Here is a 20,117-nt window from a genome sequence, read left to right on the forward strand (position 1 = left end):
GCAAAAACACAGACCTTAGTGATTCAAAGATGATGTTTTGATGCCTTCTTAAGTGGGATAAACTCCAGAAACATGACTTTTGATGACAAGAGGTGATTGGAGCCCTTATGTTCTTTTGATGACCCGGGATAAAACCCAGCAACTTCTAAGATTAGTGTAGGTCGCAGGGATATACCTCACACACAGATTACTTTCTATCTGTAAACTGTAAATCTTCTTTTTTGTACACAATAAATCTTTAAAAGCGGCTTTGTGTACCCTGTCCTGCTTTTCCCTAGTATGATATTCAATGAGTTCAGATTCAGAGAAAAACGTTTAATGCGCTCTTCTCACTGGGACTGGAGTCTCTGAACCAGGTGAACTGGAAACTGAAAAGAAGTTATCCCTAAAGAGTTACTTTTGACTTATTCACACCAGAGCCGACCTGGAAGAGGGAGATGAGACGATTTGGAAAAGTCCTCTGCCATCCGCATATCACTGTTTGGGGAAAGGAGATACATACACAAAAGCCCTAAGAAAATATTAAGCTAAGGGGACTGGTTCGCTGTTGATACTCCATCATTACAGGGAGTGTTATTTCAGGGATCAAAATGAGTTAACCAAGAGGTGAACAAACTTGTGAGGTTTCTAGTTACGTGAGTGTGCCGCAAACCCGGTAAATGCATCAGTTGCCAGTTTCAATGATCAAATCCAGTTGGTTCAAACTTATTTACTTTATTACTTTCATAATGACTTGAATCTATTTTGATAATATAAAGACAATTAATTATTCTTGCTGCCATTCACTTCTATAACAACTGTCACTTGGATGCCTGTTTGAATCTATATGTTTTTTTAATTAGGAATATCACATAATTTCACAACAAAAATAATCCTAATTACTGCTAGCTAACCCCATTTACATGCTTGGTGACTGTTGTAATTTCATCTGAAACACAGCAACTGTTACAATAATTATGTCTGTCACAATAACACAGTCAAAGCACGATATATTGGTACAGAGATATATGCCGATAAACAATAATATAGAAACTAATTCATGCCTCTGACACAATAACAATAATGCAAGATAATCCCAGTAAACTCTTTTTAAATAGACAGTATCATTACGTGGCATGAGGTGCAACAAATAAATAGCAGAATAAACCAATATTTAGCCATAGAAGAAACTTGTTGAACCTTTTACAGCTCAAATGTTAGTGAATTACAACAAAAAATACCACAAATATCGTTACTTTTACAAAGAAATTGTACACACAATAAATATTATTGTGTGTAAAATTACCATTACCAGTCTAGTAATAATGTTACATAATCTTACTCTTTAATTTATGTGATGTTTCCTGTTTGTTTCAGTTTCTTTCCAGTTCATCCAAGTTCAAATAAAAATGTATAGATGCAATATTTTTAGAATGGTGTGGAATTTATTTTCTCTCTTTAATTTCATTTGCATTAGCATACGGAAAATGCAAAGGAAGGTATTTCATGGCACAGGCAGCAGAAGTAGTTTGTAAAAGAGATTTGCATCAAAAAAACTTTACATAATTGAACTCTAATATGACAAAACGGTCTGACATGAAATAGCATTGATCCATGTAGCTTCCACAGTGGAAATAGGAGCAATGTTTTATGCAGACAGCCATCGTAGTTAGCGCTGATAAAATGTAGACACAAATATTAATAGGCCAATCCCTCACATTCACACCAACAAGGTGGGAGGAAAGTCTTTAATAATATTGTCAATATTGTTTTGAAGACATAGATAGAGATAGAGAGATAGAGATAGAGAGAGACAGGGAGATAGATAGATAGATAGATAGATAGATAGATAGATAGATAGATAGATAGATAGATAGATAGATAGATAGATAGATAGCTAGCTAGCTAGAGAGCAAAGTCAGCATCATGGCTGCCTCTCTACTGACAGTTACATGAATGTTACAAGGTTAAATATTCACAGAACCTTCTCTTGTATAGCTATTGTGTTCAAGACAAGAGCCAGCAAGTTGCCTTCATTGTCTCAACGTATGTCTTAACCAATGTAAACTTTTGGGAGTGGCTCATTCTTCACAAGATTTATTACATAGAAGATATTCGTAATTCATGTCAAAAATTATAAGATACAATGACAGGTATAGAGACTCAGGTAATCCATGTTATGAAGGACTACTTTTAGCCTTGTTTCGTAGGTGTTGCTCCACAGGAAACAGCCATCGTGTTGTGAGACAAAAGAAAGACACAAACAAATTCTTGAGTTGACGAGTCACAACATGTTTTGATGCTTCCGGCAATACCAGTGGCTCCCGCAACTGTCCCCAATACTGACTAATAGGTCAATACCTGTTTCAGTCTCTTTTGGCATTATATTGAGACTTAGGGTGTAGTAGTTTTAGTTATTTCAAAATCCCCGTTAGTTGTACTTAAAGAGCCCATATTACGCCATTTTCTGATCATCACAAATATACCTGGAGTTGTGTTTTGTTTCATTCACACGTTTAACACACAAACCCTGCATATTTGGGTGGAGTTCTTCTCTTGAACAGAAAACACTCTGTTCCACCTTGTGATGTCATGCGGTAATACAGGAAGTGCTCCACTGTGTTTTTAAACTCCATACACCTTCACTAGAATCATTTGTATGATTCAGCCCTGGAATTAACAATCTCTATTGATCGAAAGGTAAAAGCTAGCTGTTAACTTGAAAACTATGCCTACTTGACATCACAAGGTGGAACAGAGCATTTTGAGCTTTGGAGACATTGACAGACTAATAATAAAGTGTTACTCAAACATGTGTGAATGAAACAAAGCACAACTCCAGGTATGTTGTTAAGGAGATATTCTAACATGACTAAAAGCTCAAAAGAGTAAACTTTGTGTAATATAGTACTTTAAGTAGATCTATTATTATTTTAAAGTAACAGTACTTATTACTTAATGGGTAATAATGCTGCTCTGTTGCATATGTTTCTAATGCCGTCTTTGTTTTGCCCCCAGAGCCCCGCCTGTCCCTGTTGTCTCCATAGCAACGCTCAGGTGAAGACAAAAGCAGGTCTCAAACTGGTTCAGACAGGTAAGGGATCAGGTGTCCTCCCTCCCTCTGTCCCTCCCCCTCCCTGCCTATAGCTGCATACTGCCCTTCACTCCTATGCTAGGATTAAAAAAGGACCAAACCAGGACTAAAGCACTATTGTAATAGGACTAACTAAGGACCAAATTACAAAGAATCCAGGAATAAACCAGGATTTAACCAGAATTAATCCACCATTAACCCAGTGTCAAACAAACCAGATGTTATATAAGACCAAACCAGGGCCAAAACAAAAAACAGACCTGAACAAGTACCTACAAAGAACCCAAAACTAAACCAGGACCTAACTTGAACTAAACCACAACCAAGAGTCAAAACAGGACCAAATAGGGCTGAAGTAGAACTGAACAGGACTACTGTATGTAAACTAAACCAAATCTAAATTATCACTAAGAACCAGGACCATGTCAGAATAAACAGAGACTGAACCAAGTCTAAACCGGGACTGGAATGGTTTCAACATGGTGAGCTTCTTGTCCCTTCGTCACACAGACCGAGAGGGAAAGATTTTGAAGGCGGGGTCAATAAAACAAGTATCGACATGTCATTCACACTTTGACCAATGAGGAAGCAACATTCAGGTTAGGGGGCAGGAGTTACGCAGAAAGAGTGTGGATTCTGTGAGTTCAGCAAAAGCCATTTATTATTGATTAACTTGAAGCCTACTTTTAAATGGGTAAAACATATCAGATGTCAGTAGGAAATTATATATACATCTATGCAAGACCCTACTGCAATTAACAGCTGTTTTACATAAACAATTGGGTATGATACTTTATTGTTAAGTGCATTTTTTAAACTATGTGACCCATGTTGCCAAATGAAAATCTAATGATATTTAGTTTAAAACACTTCTACCCTTTGTTGGTTTTCTGATGACTATCCAGATACAGTTATTATATATATAATAAATTGCAACAAATGTTATTAAATCAATCAAAATTATTTGCAGCCTTGATTTGAGTTGTAATCCTGTACCTGTACCAAAAGGTTTAGCCGTACTAACACAGTAATATTTGCAATGTTTGCTGTTGCATCACTGGAATGAACTGGAACAAATTGACCACAAATATTTTAAAAATGTCCTCCAGCTTTTGCACCTATACAGCTCATCAACCAACTCCTTGAACTTTTCCACATGATCTACCCTGAATTCATCTTTTCTTTTTACCTTTTATAAATTTACATTGTACTTCCCAATATCCCATAATGAATTTGTCTCTCCATAATAAACTGGAGTTTTTCCACTTGCTTTAAGTGTTTGTACATCATTAACATTCAGTCTGGTTGTTCAGTAACTATAGCACACAACTTCCCTATATCACCCAGTTAAATCTTTATTAAGGGTGCAATATGTAACCTTTTCAAAATGTCTGTATAATCTAATCTAATCTGTATAATTTCAGTCGTCCAGATCTGATCGATACTTTGGGATTTTACAACCTTCCTAAAAGAAAAATTTAAACCTGTCAACTAGACAAAAAGTGAAGGAGTGAAGACGTTTCCCTGCTCATCTAAGACGCTTCTTCAGTTCTGGTCTGTACACTGCCTTCTCTATCTGAAGGGAGGAGATAACAACACTGAAACTGAAACACACCTATTCTTTATAGTTTCTGTTTGTTAGCTAGGTCTATTGAGCTACATCAAGTGTGAACTGTGCCTGAATCATACTAAGCATAATCATTCAGGCCCCAAACACTCTCACACCCATTGTCATACTGGCTTTCTTTGTATTGATTTGGGTCTGAGGATGGAGTTATAAATTTCTGTTCAAAGAAGGATTGTCTTTCTTAACAAAAATTGCTTCTTTAACTCCTCTCATAAACCATGTCTTTTCTTAGGTTAAGATCTGTACCTCAATATCTTCAAAGGAGTGGTTAGTAGATTTGAGATGAAGATGTATAGCAGACTGGGGTCCTGAGGAGCTGTTGAATCGGTGTTGGTACATTTTCTTTTGTTTTTTTATATATAGAGTTAGCTTGTTGCCTTTTTGACTAATCCCATATTGTCCAATTCTGTCATATCATATCTAATCATAGGCAAAGCATGATTCACTTGCTCAAACAGTGACAATGGTCTATGTCTATTTATGAGACATGAAAAAAATTAAGAATTGCTAGCCCTAAACTGTAAAGCATAGATAGAGCATCATCAAAACAAGGTTATAAACGCTATCTAGACATTTCACTGTTATTTTCAATCACTTTCCAATCATTTAAGTATACAAATAGGTGTGTTAGTTTCAGTGCTTTAGCTTCTCCCTTCAGCTAGATATAAGGCACCAGCAATCTGACCAGAACTGAAGAAGCTCCTTGGATGATCAGGGAAACATCTTCACTGTAAAAACTTTGTCCAGTTGACAGAATTGAAATTTTCTTGTGCTACGACAACACAAAGATACTCAATTTTCAAGTATTGTTGTAAAGCTAGAGTTGTAATGTGCCATCTGGTGGTGACACATAGAGTTTAAATCAAAGCAGCTCTGTGGTTAATGACTGAGCCTGGATCATGTGACTTGCAGGTGCAAATAAACAAAACACAATCCACATTCAAATCTTGGTCCAACACTCACGCATACGGAGAAGAGTTTAATCTAATGTGTTGTAGATGTGTAACTAACTCTTTTGTGCAATTTGATGAGGTCATTTAAAAAAAAAAAAAAAGTTACTAAAAGGTCATAGATCTATCCAATTATTGAATCTGATAATTGATCATTGTGAATATGTGCTCAAGCAGAATGGCCAAAATCAGAAAAATGTCTCCCATAACAGAAAAAGTGCACAGTGGTTTACTATGGTTAGAACACTTGTTTGCCAACATAAATGGCAAATCTGAATGTATGCGGATTTAACCATTCCTAGCTAAAAAAAGAAAAAAAAAAAGAAAAAAGAAAAACAAAAGAAAAGAAACTTTAGTGCCCTAACACTATATAATAACATATGCACTATCCTCTGCCACCACCTGGTGATGTGTGCATGTACCGTCAGTGGCCCTGGCTGGCCCTGCAGCTACCTCCTCCTGGTGGTGAGTGTATGTACCTGCAGTGGTCCGAGTTGGTCCTATGGCTGCCTCCCCTGGTGGTGACTGCATGTACCTGCAGTGCTCAGGTCTCTGCACTGGCTCCTGTGGCTCAGAGAACAGACTTGAAAGCAGCTCTGCTTGTGAACAAGTCTCTCCATGGACCAGCACCAAAGTACATCTCTGACATGTTAGTGCCATATGAACCATCTCACACTCTGAGGACTTCAGGGACTGGCCTCCTGCTGGTGCCCAGAGTCAGGACTAAACATGGAGAATCAGCGTTTCAGTTTTATGCAGCTAAAACCTGGGGCAGTCTTTGTGAAGATGTGAGACAGGCCTCTACTTTGTGAATGTTTAAATCCAGGCTCAAAACATTTCTGTTTAGCTGTGCATTTGACTGAAAGACTTATATTCTGCACTCTTATCTTTTAATGTTAATCTTATTATGATTACTTGTGATTATTTATGTTTTTTTATTTGTTCTATTATAATTGTAGTCTATAAAACACTTTGAATTACTTTGTGTACAAATTGTGCTGTACAAATAACTTTCTTTGCCTTAACCTTGCAATACATTTAGTAGGAACCCTTATTAATTGATCTCTCCGCTCTGTATCGCTCTGAGTCTGTCTTCTTCTGCTTTCTTTTCTAGTATTGGACCATACAGAATGCACCAAAGCGAGCATGCACTGCCACTCTCGGGTCGAATGCCTCAAAGTGAAGACATACTCTGTGTGCAGCATGCACCGCAAGGGTTACCAGCAATGTTCCCTCTAATTTTTCACGAGTCTGAGCAAACACACAAACTCCCTGAGCGGTCCCATGGACCACTGTGAGCGACACCAGACGTGCGCACTGTGGTCATGCTGCATCGCACCCATCCAAGTTAAATGGTTTATTAAAAGAAACAAATTACCGCATTTACATTTCTGTTATAAGACTTTTAATTAAGTGCTTTAGCCACTTACACAATGAAAATGACAAAAATCTTGCTCATGACCTGTGTAGTATGTTAATGCTATTGGAAGTATATATATTTCATTTTAACTATGGCAAAACATGAGCTTCCAACCAAACCAAGACAACTGTAAACTCCAATGTTGAAAACACACTTAACATTTTTATGATAAAGCTCTGACTCGTATTATTTTGCTTGATTTTTACAACTCATAAACTAGTGACAGTATCAATGACCAAAACACACTGAGAGGAATCTGTATCTGCACACCCAGCAGATTGGCATTAGCTAATGCTAATAATTACACATAATACACATTTGACTCACAATTAAGTCAATAACAGAATAAACCACGCTTACCGATCAGGAACAGCATCCAGTCCATCAAATCATAAGGTCCTCTGCTCCTGAGTCCACCATGAGATCTTCACTCGGTTCCACGAACCGCTCCGGGTCCGAGATGCCTCTAGTTTAACTTGTACAAACATCCACAGTGTCCTCGGTCGCGTACTTCCTTTGTTTTGTCAGTTTCGTCATGTTTAAAACGCAAAACTGCTGCAAAACAGTGCATAAAATTACGCAATTACGCGCGTAATTTTACGCGCGGATCTTTGCCTGAGGGCGGGCCGTCGGAACGTTAAGGGGTTAAACACTTAGAATCATTAGCGAGTTTTCACTCCACATCGGCCACATCGGCGAAAACTCTGGTAGCGACACATGAGGAGCCTGTCAATGACGTAGATAAGCTGCGCAAATACGTATGTGAATCACATAATTGTCTGGAGCAGCTCGTCCCCGGTCACACTCACTGACTCACATTGAAAAATAGCGCAGGGTGAATTGTTGTGTTTATTTTATTTTCAACTACGGTTCGATTTTTTTTTTTGTGCGCAGCACAGATTTTCTGTGCGCGGAGACCGTGTCAGCAGTGCGCAATTGCGCACGCGCGCAGCTTGGAGGGAACAGTGGTTACCAGGCAATGTAACGGTGTGCAACAACCTCGATGAATGCTCCAGTGGCCTGAACAACTGCCACCTCAAAACCTAGAACAATACTTTAGGAAGTTTTGTTTGTGAATGTCTACAAGAGATGGGGAAAGGGTGAATGTAGAGAGCAAAAACACTGATGGATCACTTGAGTGCAATTGTAAAATTACATACTACCATCCTGCTAGTAATATGAAATGTGCTGATGTGGACGAATGTAGAAATAACCCCTGCCACATGAATGCAATCTGTCATAACACTAAAGGTTCCCATACTTTTATGTGTATTGAAGGATTTGAAGGCAATGGTACCACATAAAGACGTAAAGATAATGGATTTACAAGGTTCATAAACCTTATCAAAGAAAGAATTGGTGCATTTTACAAGGACCTTAAGGGTATGTTTGCAAGTGTTTTCCAGCACCTTCACACTTAACCTGACCTCAATGGTCTGCAGCTTTTTAAAATTCACCCATGTGAAATATTGGGCAAATCAGAAGTAATTTGTTGTGTTTTAAGGCGTTTTTGACAAGCATAAAGATGTTATTGATGGGGTGATGTGTAAGTACAATCAGGTCTTATTTCTGACACACATTCCAGATGAAACATTGTTTATTATTAAAAAGCTGATTTGTCCAGAGCCCTGCAATTGTTGTATATGAACACTCTTGGCTTGGCTCTTGGGATATTTTTTTTTTAACCTTATTTAATACTTCACAGATGCACCTAGAGCTCAATGCATTTGTAATTTCAGGGTGCAATGTTTTCACTGGCAGGAAAAAGTTTTCAAAAACTACGTTAAAACTACTGGTAACTTGATTTACATTCCTCTAGCAAACCACAGACTATACAGATGAACATCTTAATTTTAATATATTTTAATAGAATTACATTAATTTCAAGACATTTTAAATACCTTCATGTTAAATAAATAAGAGCTCACAATACCCGTTATGCAGGCAAATATTGATATAGACATATTCAGTACCTCGTCAACTCTTACCTTTTCTACATGCTCTATCCTTCATTCATCTTTTCTTTTTACCATAAAACAACATTACACCTTCCAAATATCCCATAATACATTTCTCTCTCAATACTGACCTGGAGTTTTGTCACCTCCTTGTGTGTTTGTACATCATTAACATATAATCTGGCTGCTCAGTAACTACAGCACGCAACAGTCCAAACTCACCCAGTTACAGCTTCAACTCACTTCAGCTTCTGCTACACTACTAAAAAAATAATATCCACACATACTGTGGGTTAAAATGACTTAACTTTATATTATTTAACTTAAAGGGGCAATATGTAACTTTTTTGTAGAGAGTCTACCACCTGCATGTCTTGATGGAAATGTAGCTTTGCCACAGTATGGTATTAAACCTATCTATCTTTATTGAGGCTGAAGCAGGTAGTGCTGTCAGATCAAGTTACAGGTCAGATCTGTTGAGAGGCGACACCACTTTCAGTAAGAATGCATGTTTTGAGGATCAAAAACATCTCCAATTGAGTAAATACATGTTATACCAGTTTAATGCTGTTCTGTATTCTAGGCAAAGCAACAACATCCCCATGGACACAAGCAGATGGTGTACGCTTTATTAAAAAAAAAAAAAAAAAAAGTTACATAGACCCTCTTTATTAAGTTGAGTAATTTGAATAGTTTAGGTCATTGATTCACATCAAATATCACCAATGATAATATTTGGCTTGCTGAGTACCACCAAATCTATAACATGACCATAAAGTGTGGCTAAATGTGGTCTAATGTGGTTTTTATTCTGCACTCTTCTCTTTTAATGCTAATTTTATGATCATTATTTGTGATTATTTATGTTTTGGTTTGTGTGATTTTAATGTCTTTCTTATTCTGTAAAGCACTTTGAATTACCTTGTGTACGAATTGTGCTATATAAATAAACTTGCCTTGCCTAACCATTTCTAAAGTGAAAATAAACCATGACAAAGGCAGTCCTAATGATCAACCCAAATGACAAAAACATGAACAGATTTACCACTTCATCACCACAAATCCTCAAAGTGCAGAGCTTCAATAATCCACATTTTTCTTTTGCTTTGGCCTAGTCATGAAATGATTGTTATGTTCATCTGATCGTGAACCAAAGACAAATTGGCTCTTTCCAGTCAGCATGACCATTTCTGTCACAATTTAACCTATCTGAGATATTTGCTGAGTGGTCCCAAAATCAATAAATCCTGACAGATCAGGCAGTGGACAGGGAGCTGCAGGTGGATGTCACTCATGACAATGTTAAATACTTTACAAATGTGAGGAAAACTTCACAGGAGGACACTTCTGCTTTTAGGTACATTTCTGTGTGTCAGTGCAATGCTAACTTTTATTAAAACATTAGATGTAACATAACATAACAATATAACACTCATTTTACTCATAACACTAACATTTTTAGGTGTAGATTATCTCAGCCTGTGGCCCTAAATAATTATTAGGCTCCAAAATTAGCATTAGCGCAGCCACTTTCAGTAGCATCCACTCGTATCTCCCTGTCTGCTGCCTGATCTGTCAGCATTTATTGATTTTAGGGCAACTTGGCAAAAACCTCATTACATTACATTGCACCTGAAATGATTGGAAGTAGCTGTTTACACAGCTCCTACACAGAGCCGATTTCCACTATGATGGACAATCAACTTTAAGTTAACTCCATGTTTGCTTAGTTTATTTATAATTTGAACCTAAACCTGATTTAGATCTGGTGGTACTTCAAGACCAAATACGTTTTTTGGAGGTAAAATCTGAGAACATTGATCTACATCAGAGGTCCAAATCAAGATTTATATTCTGAATTCTAGGCATTTAAATATATTAATTTTTACAATGTAGATTTTATGAAGATTAAACTTTATACAGCTCTGTTCACAGAGATGCACTTTACAGCAGAGTAGGAAAAAACAAAAAACAAAACATTACGCAAACTACTCAACATATGTTTTTAAAATTAAAATCATATAGTAATTTGGCTTATTAATATTTGCAGCATTGAATATACATTTCCAGATCCATAGAAACAATATCGATATAACTATAATTGGATGACATTTAGAGAAAATATCTGTAAAATCTATTTATCTAATTGTGTGCAAGTTTTGTACCACTTGCATATGACCCCACAAGTCTTAGTTGTTCTAGTTGTTTCTTAGTTGTATTTTTAGCCTAGACAAAGAAGAGATGAACTTTTGTCCAGTTGCAGCAGCCCTCCTTAAAGAACATGGAATAAGATCCAGTTATTAACATTATGATAGAAATTTTGAATTAAATTATGATTACAGTTATTTTAGCAATATTTTATACAAATATTTAAAAGTCTTTATCTCGAAAGTAATACTATTTACAACATTATATGATAAACCATTTTTAAGATTTGAAAGAATTATTATCCCAACAAACACAAACTAGAAGTCTCAGCAAATGTATAAGAAATAAAGCAACAAAACAATAAAATATCACAGTTCCAAAAAAAAAAAAAAGAAAAAAAGAAAAAAGCTACATTATCCTCAAATCCACTACACCTCTTCAAGCTTTTCATGTTCTCTATTGCTTTTTAATATTAAATGCCCTGTGCTTGATTGCTTTTCATGCATTTGAGCAATTTTTGTCAAGCCCCAGTAAAAATATATTATATTATAAATAGCTCTTGGGGTCAAAATAAGTCCACTGTGTGCTATCTGTGTACTGCATCTAATTATAAAGCATTTGATTGTTTGATAATCAGGAAGTGCATGTTAGCGTACTAGTTGTTAGCATTACCGTGACTGCAAAACTCCGCTCTGGTCTCTAAGATGGTGAAGGTGAAGTGAGGAATAACTTTGGATCAATACAAATGTTTTTTAAAACTGTAAAAGGAATGGCCGACTGATTCTGATTCTGATTCTGACAGCACCTTTATGGTACGGATAATTAATTTTCTCTCCATAGTGTAATATTGACCCTTGAGACAAAGTGTTTAGTAAATACTCTTGACCCTGTTTTATTGTAAAGTTTGTGTGCGGTTTACTCACTGAGCAAACACTTTGACAAGAGTTTCAGTTTCTTATCTTTATAAAACAATTGAAATATCTAACTATCAATGACTGATAGTTTTAGAGCTTTAGGTTAATAAACCACTCAGCTGAAATAACACCTTAAGCAGAACATTATAACAACTATATTCAAAGCTCATAGTCCACTGCAGACAGGAAACAATATAACAGTTGTAAAGAATTGGCTCTTGTCAGACTTACTCAACTCTTTATAATAGTTCAATGGCTTATAAAATACTCATAGTCAGACATATTGTTTGGATAGAAGATAGTTGTGATTTCTCAACTGGAGCCTTTTGTTGTAAAATAGCATATTCTAGGGTCCAGTTACTGATGTAAATGATCAGATTCAACATTTGTGAATTCACCTTTTAGACATTTCTTATGAGAATACCATGTAATCAATAGGAAAAACTGGCTCTGGCCCCTCATCTGGGAGTATGACTTCATCACATTGTACAATCTGTAAACCACCAATAAATAGGAAGCTGAAAACTATGAATATAGACTTGGGACTCCCTAAAGGTTCGGCATTTTGTTATGGGGACGGAACTTAGCGTTCTATATTTTTGCATTTTTTACATCAAAAATGCATACATATTTTTGATGTATGTATTTTTTCATTGTCAGGTTAAGGTTAGGGTTAATACTAGAGTTAGGTTTGGGAACTCTTAATTTGTCTGTGTAAACCCTCAGTCGTCCAGGTCTGATCCATAACTTCGTCTTTTGCAACTCTTAATTTGGTTAAGTTAAAGCTTTGGGACACGGGAAGCTAGCTCCTTCCCCATAACAAAATGTCAAAGAATTTAGAGAGTCCCATATAAACTTTGGTGCAACTAAATATTCTTTCTGTATCTTTTTATATTGAAGTTAGAGCAGTGTGGGTGCCTTGCTGGGACGTCCCATGGCAGGAGGGGACTTGCTCCGTAGTTCTTTGCTCTTGAGGCTGATGGGCTGAGCCACCATCAGGGCGGGGGCAGAGAGGTGGTGCGCTGCGGACTTCTGCTGGTGTGCACTGTTTATGTAGCTGGAGATGAGAAGAGTCACCTCCCGAATCTGGGACAAACAAAAACAATAGGTAATACTTTACACCCTTGAAATGTGAATGTCTAGTAAATTATATAATCGTGTTTGATAAGATATTTTTCATTTTACTCACCTTAGAGCTGTCCATAGAAAACAAATGTTTTTCTGAAGGTTTGTCTTTGGTCCCATTGGTACTCTGTCCCACCACCAGCATGAAGTCCTGCTTATGGCCTCCAAACGTCATCAGATTCTTGTACGAGTGAGAGACCATTGGTTTCTATGGGATATACAGAGCTTTAAGTATCACAAACAGCAACTAAATATGTATTTCTAATTAAGATGCATTTAAGGTGCACTTTGTAGCGTTTATCAAGGAAGTTCTGCTTGTCTCCAGAGATGACAAGCAGCGGACTAGAATGTTCCACAGTATGGCATTAACCTTATGGATGGCGAAAATACTAGTCAAATCTGTGGCTAGGCAAGCCTGCGCATAGTAAGAATATTTTTCACTGTAGCATTGAAAACACTGAATGAAAAGATGAATTGATGCCCAACTGTAGGACTTGCAATGCAAAGCAAAAAAAACAAACAAAAAAAACTCCATGAAGACAAGCAGGTGATGGACTTCACCACCAGAAAAGTTGCATACTGCACCTGTAAATAAAAGATCACAATTTTACCATTGAGTTGTGCTCCAGGACACTGATGCCATCTTCATGAACAGCGAGCCACACACGTCCTGCCTGTTCCGGAGATGCACTCTCCCACTATAACATAGTCAGATATGTATTTACATTATCCAATTATTATTAATTGCTATGGCAACTGTCCTAATTTGACATCATTCTTAAACACATGGATAGGGCACCAATTTGTCTGTTTGTTAATGTGCATGTGTAAATCTATTGATTGTGATGCTATTACTGGTTCATGTCTATAACTCACTTCTGCCTCAAACAGCTTAGCTCCAAAGAACGGCCACTTTCTAGCGACAGTGAGATAGATCCGAACACACTCAGATGAACTTCGACCCCTGAGAGATGCCCACCGAGCTGCCAGCCGCTGTAGGAATTGTCTGATGGGGAACACAAAAAACATTATACACTGATGACTACGTTACTGTATAGAATAATTTATTTGAATAACACTGATTCAGACTTAGTAACATGTTCATGTTCATGCTTTATTAAAGCTATTTAAGGTGTAGTTATTATAAATGTGGCACTGAGGAAAATATTAGGAAGGAATCCACCCACGTCCTGTTCACAGTGTAATTGTATTGGCTGATAAGAAGCTAAGGTGGTTTAAGTAACAATATGATACTCTTTCAGAATTTACCAAAGTGGAAGTAAAAAATAAAGTTGACTTTTGTATTTGAAAGTTATATTATTTGTATGGCTTTCTGTTTTTAAATGTGTGTGTTTGTACCTGAGTTGTTCTTCTGAGAGGGACCTTCTGTAATGTTTGGGGTAGAATCTCTCCAGAACTTGTTTGAGGGTTTGAGTGGATTTGGTGAGGGCTGAACCAGGAGCGGAAAATGGACGCTCAAAATCACCAAACTCCACCTACAAGAGTATAGTATGGAATAAAGTTACTCTTACACTGGTGTAGACTTGATTTGGTCTTAGTTTTGGCCTAGTCTAGTCCAGCGTAAGTAATCTTATCTGCAGGGAAAATGTAATCACTTTGACTGGATTGTGTTACAGAGTTTATGTTACAATATGTATATATTTGGCAACGTAATATTTTATTGTTTACCTGCTTTAAATAACACAACATAACTGTTATATACACAACTTTCACAATCTGTTGCACTTAAATCTGACTTTAATTGAATTTTAAATCATACATGTCTTTATATTTAAATGATCTCATATTCAATTATTCATAAGATTGTGTTGTGTTGTAAGTGCTAGGCAAATACAGTTATCATTATTATACATTTTCTGTGCAATCGCTCAGTCATCCAGAATAGTTTCATAACAACAAAAGGTGTAAACAGTAGTAATAGTCCAGATGTCCACTTTGCATTATGAAAGTACTTAAACTTTAAGATTAGTTTATCTTTCTGACCTGGGCCAAGAGGGCCGCCATCTCCAGAGCCAGTTCTTTATTAACAGGGAAGTGTCCCGCTACAATCGATTCATTGGTTTGATACGTCAACAGGACCCGCTCCCTGTCGGACTCCCCCCTCGCCTGCAGAGAGAAGTACAGCCTAGAACACAAACAAACAATAGTTAGTAAACTGTGTGTTCACACACCATGTCAAAACCATGAAGACCATGAAACTAAACCTGGAATAGGCCATAATTAAACCAGGGCCATACTAAGTCAGGACAAAACCAGGACAAGTGTGAACATTACAACAAATAAATGAAATATTTTAAATCCAAAGATCTGTAAAAGCAACTGCCTTAGCTAAACTATTTCTGTATTTTTGCCCCTCAACTTAAAGACTTACTGAAAAATTACCTTCTTGATGTATGCTAGAAAAAAATGGATTCAAAAATGGGGATGTGACCTGTTCTTGTAGGTAAGACGAACAGTCCTGGTGTTTTCGGACTTCCCAGTGTGCTGCTCCTTAGAGACCTGCTCCCATTTCGAAATTATGTCACAAATCTATAAAAAGGACCATATAGGACTTTTAATATATTATATAATATATAATATAGATGGAGCACACGATGCAGAGGTGAGGGTCAGGTGGAGCCAAGGATAATAATAACTATTATTTCATTTATACAACTCATTTCATATGGTAAACACCGACTCCATGTGCTAGTGCAATAAACAAATAAATCCATTACAAGAACACAGAAATCATACATTAATAAAATTTAAATCAACCAAAAGCTGGGGGATGCAGGAGAGAGTCAGATGGAGCAGATGATGTAGGGTTGGTAGAATTCTGATTATTAAAAACCTTGATTGCCCCCTGCAGACAGTGCTCCAGATCACGCCCTGTTGGATCGTCTGTGTACAGGCTGAACCCGGACAGACCCGTTTTCCTGATCTCCAAGTCCTGGTTTAGTCGAGTCTGAAACTCATCCACTGTAGTAGATGCATCGAAACTGACCACCTGAAAAAATTAAGCTGATTAGGAATTAAATTTCTATAACCTGTTTAGCAAAACAACAACTGTATGCACTAGTATAAAAGTTATTATTCCTACTTAAATGAGCAAAAAATGTTTATGTTTGTAGTTCGTCACCTCCTTGTCTCCATAGAAATGTTATTGCTAATGTTATAATCACTTACATATCTTGTATTTATTCATTTACAGATTTGCCATCCACAGATTCGACCTTTAATTTGGCCCGTTGGTGTCTTGGCTTGTCTCCAAGAAGATAGATACATAGATACAAGATAGATACATTGCCATGTTGTAGACCAATCAAGACAAAGCAATAACATCTCTATAGAGGCAATATGTGTGCTCCTCACCCTATCTCTAAGTGAGCACCAAGCCTCACAGCAGAGGAAACTCATTTCGGCCACATGTATCCACGATCTCGTCCTTTTGGTCATTACCTAAAGCTCATGACCATAGGTGAGGGTAGTAATGTAGATTGATCAGTAAATCAAGAGCTTTGCCTTTCAACTCAGCTCATTCTTTACCATAACAGTCTGATACAGCAACAGCATCACTGCAGATGCTGCACCGATCTGCCTGTCAATCTCACGCTCCATCCTTCCCTCACTCGTGAACAAGACCCTGAGATACTTGAACTCCTCCTTTGAGGTAAGGACTCTACACCCGGAAAGGGCAAGCCACCTTTTTTCTGATCAACAACAATGGATTGGATATGGAGAGGCGGATTCTCGTCCCAGCCGCTTCACTCTTGGCTGCAAACTGCCCCAGTGCCTGCTGCAGGTCCTGGCCTGACAACATTATCTGCAAACAGCAGAGATGAGATCCTGTGGTCCCGGAAACGGACCGCTCCAGCCCCTGGCTGCACCAAGAAACAATGAACAGAACTGGTGACAAAGGGCAACCCTGGCAGAGTCCAACACGCACTGGGAACACGTCTGACTTATTGCTGGAAATGTGAACACAGCTCCTGCTCCGGTCATACAGAGACCAGACAGCCCTAAGCAAAGAGCCCCGCACTCCATACTCTCAGAGCACCCCTCAAAGGACTCAACGAGGGACACGGTCGAATGCCTTGGCCAGATCCACAAAGCCCATGTGGACTGGTTGGGCAAACTACCATGAACCCTTGAGCACCTGATGGAGAGTATAGAGCTGGTCCAGTGTTCCGCGACTGGGACGAAAACCACACTGCTCCTCCTGGATCTGAGGTTTGACTGCCAGTTGGATTCTCCTCTCTAATACCCTGGAATAGACCTTACCGGGAAGGCTGAGGAATGTGTGTCCCATACCCTTCCCCTTCTAAAACAGAGAGACCACCACCCGAGTCTGCCAGTCCATCGGCACTGTCCCTGACTACCATACGATGTTGCAGAGACGTGTCAGCCAAGACAACCCCCACAATATCCAGAGACTTGAGATACTTGGGACAAATCTCATCAACCCCTGGAGCTTTACCATCAAGGAGCTTGCCAACCACCTCAGTGACTTCAGCCAGAGTGATGGATGAGTCCGCCTCCAGGTCCCTGGTCTCTGATTCCTCCTTGGAAGATGTTACAGTGGGATTGAGGTGATCCTCAAAGTATTCCACCACCTCACAACATCCCCAGTCGAGGTAAACAGCTCTCCATCTGCACTGTAAACTGTGTTGGTGACACACTGCTTCCCTCTCCTGAGGTTTGGCAGAATGTCTTTGAGGCTGACCGATAGTCCTCACCAATAGCCTCTCCGAACTCCTCCCAACCTCGAGTGTTTTGCCTCTGTGACCACAGCTTGTCAATTAATATTTTGGTACTTTCCACAGTTGCTAAAAATAGATTGTGACACCATGGGATAACCCCTTAGACACCATGGGATAACTCCTTAAACACCATGGGATAACCCCTTAGACAAACATACACTAAAGCAAAGCCATTATGTCAAAACAACCTCTTCATTTCCACTTCTAACATTCTGTAACAAACTTGTTTTTCTTACACAATTCTTTTTTTAGAGTATTTAAATACAGAATGCGTAACATGTGCCGGTTTGTTTGTCAAAGGTTGTGACATCACCTGTAAAGTGGGGTGTTAGATATATTATCCAAATCATTCAGGCCTAATACCTGGTAGGTGTTGTTGAGAAAGTGGACGGGGACACTGAAGGGAAGGGAGTGGTGATATGGGTTCCTCAGTAAGATGGACAGAATCTCCATTCGGGATGGCCTGGACTGCCTCTCCCCTTTCTGCTGAGTGCGCTCCATAGACCTCTGGCAGTATATGGCGTATTTACCCACCTCTGACCTAAAAATAACATAAGGTAAAATGATTTCAAACTACTGAAGTAATAAACTGCATAATTATTTAGCATAATTACTTATTCATGTTTGTATTTAGGCAGGTTTAGGTAGTCCTGATGCAAGCTTAGAGGATTTTTACCTGTGCATGTTTTGGGTTTAAGGTTTAAGAGCAGCAATAAATTTACATAGGAACAACAAATGGTGAAAATAATACAATGAATACATTGTGAAATTGATTGCTCCCAGGTCAGCAGAAGATAGAAGATTGATAAGCTATTAATTCAGCTTTGCACTTTTGTAACATTGTAACACATATTGTAACCAAACTCTGATTTCTTTGCACAAACAGTGATAATGGTAAAGTCTCAGTCTAAGTATCTTCTTATTTTTGGAGCAATACCTTGAGTCTCCATGTCGTTTGAGATGCACCTGAAGTAACCATAGAAAAGGATGCTGGGGTAGGAACAGTCCCACGCACAAGGCCAAAAACTGCCAACCCTAAAATAAAAAGAAATTAAGCACAGTTAAAAAAAAAATGTTAAAAATAATTACAAAAAAGTTACTATATTAAAAAATAAATTGTACTAAAAAAAAAATCAAGTTAAGTTGTTTTGGTCAAAAGTCCCCAAAAAGTAGGAAAAAGTTAAGTGACCAAAATTAAACACAGAAATATGAGGTAATATATAAAAAAAATACATATATTATCACTCTATTGATCAGAAACTGGATTCACAATTTATAGCTATGGGGAAGTAAACTAAAAGTTCTGTAAAGTATAAAATCTGTTCACAGCCCTAACATAATACAAGGCAATATGCACCACCTCTGTCTACTCCTGGTGGTGAGTGCTAGGATGACCAGATGGAAATCAACCAAATGTGGGACGGCACCTCTGAGGGTGGACACTATAAGTGGAAGTGGTGAGCAGACAGATACTGCACACAGAGCGCACAAAGCGGGACATCTGGTCACTAGTGACTGTATCTTCAGTGCTCCAGGCTGGCCCTGTGGCTGTCTCCCTCTGGTGGTGAATGTATATACCTGCAGTAACCCACGCTGGCCCTGTGGCTGCCTCCCCCTGGTGCTGAGTGCATGTACCTGTAGTGGTCCGGGCTGGCCCTGTGGCTGCCTCCTCCTCGTCTGTTTGATGAGCTGGCAGAAGAGCTCGTTCTGCAGCTCTGAATGGGCCAAACACACCTGGAGTGCGCTCTGAGCCAGGGATACATGGTAGTCTATGGCAGGAGCATCGATCGCCACGTTTATGAACAGCTGACAGGTCTGAAAACAAGGTCAGATTAAACACAACTTTAATTGTGGTTAATTTAGTATTTTCTTTATCAAAGCAAGTGTGGTTAAGAGATTAAGAGGTTTTGTTAGTTTTATATATATATATATATATATATATATATATATATATATATATATATATATATTATTAGGCCGAGATAAACATATTTGTTTGCCTAGCACCAAAGTACATCTCTGACATGTTAGTGCCATATGAACCACCTCACACTATGAGGACTTCAGGGACCGGCCTCCTGCTGGTGTCCAGAGTGAGGACTAAACATGGAGAATCAGCGTTTCAATTTTATGCAGCTA

At 38.2% G+C, this 20,117-nt stretch overlaps 1 protein-coding gene across 1 annotated transcript in view; it reads right to left on the reverse strand.

Annotated features, from left to right (window-relative positions):
• Positions 1–12,953: 12,953 nt before the first annotated feature.
• The window catches only part of plekhh2 (pleckstrin homology domain containing, family H (with MyTH4 domain) member 2), a 33,433-nt gene continuing 26,269 nt past the window's right edge, over positions 12,954–20,117 (reverse strand). The window contains exons 20-30 of the mRNA XM_033980022.2: positions 19,614–19,793; positions 18,916–19,013; positions 18,342–18,519; positions 16,070–16,225; positions 15,668–15,765; positions 15,220–15,361; positions 14,575–14,711; positions 14,092–14,221; positions 13,827–13,913; positions 13,280–13,423; positions 12,954–13,176 (exon numbers count right to left, since the gene is read on the reverse strand). Coding sequence (XP_033835913.1) covers positions 12,991–13,176; positions 13,280–13,423; positions 13,827–13,913; positions 14,092–14,221; positions 14,575–14,711; positions 15,220–15,361; positions 15,668–15,765; positions 16,070–16,225; positions 18,342–18,519; positions 18,916–19,013; positions 19,614–19,793 — 1,536 coding nt within the window. The 3' untranslated portion in view covers positions 12,954–12,990. The remainder of the gene's footprint in view (positions 13,177–13,279; positions 13,424–13,826; positions 13,914–14,091; positions 14,222–14,574; positions 14,712–15,219; positions 15,362–15,667; positions 15,766–16,069; positions 16,226–18,341; positions 18,520–18,915; positions 19,014–19,613; positions 19,794–20,117) is intronic.

Source organism: Periophthalmus magnuspinnatus, chromosome 15, assembly GCF_009829125.3.
Source record: "Periophthalmus magnuspinnatus isolate fPerMag1 chromosome 15, fPerMag1.2.pri, whole genome shotgun sequence".
Taxonomy (NCBI): Eukaryota; Metazoa; Chordata; class Actinopteri; order Gobiiformes; family Gobiidae; genus Periophthalmus; species Periophthalmus magnuspinnatus.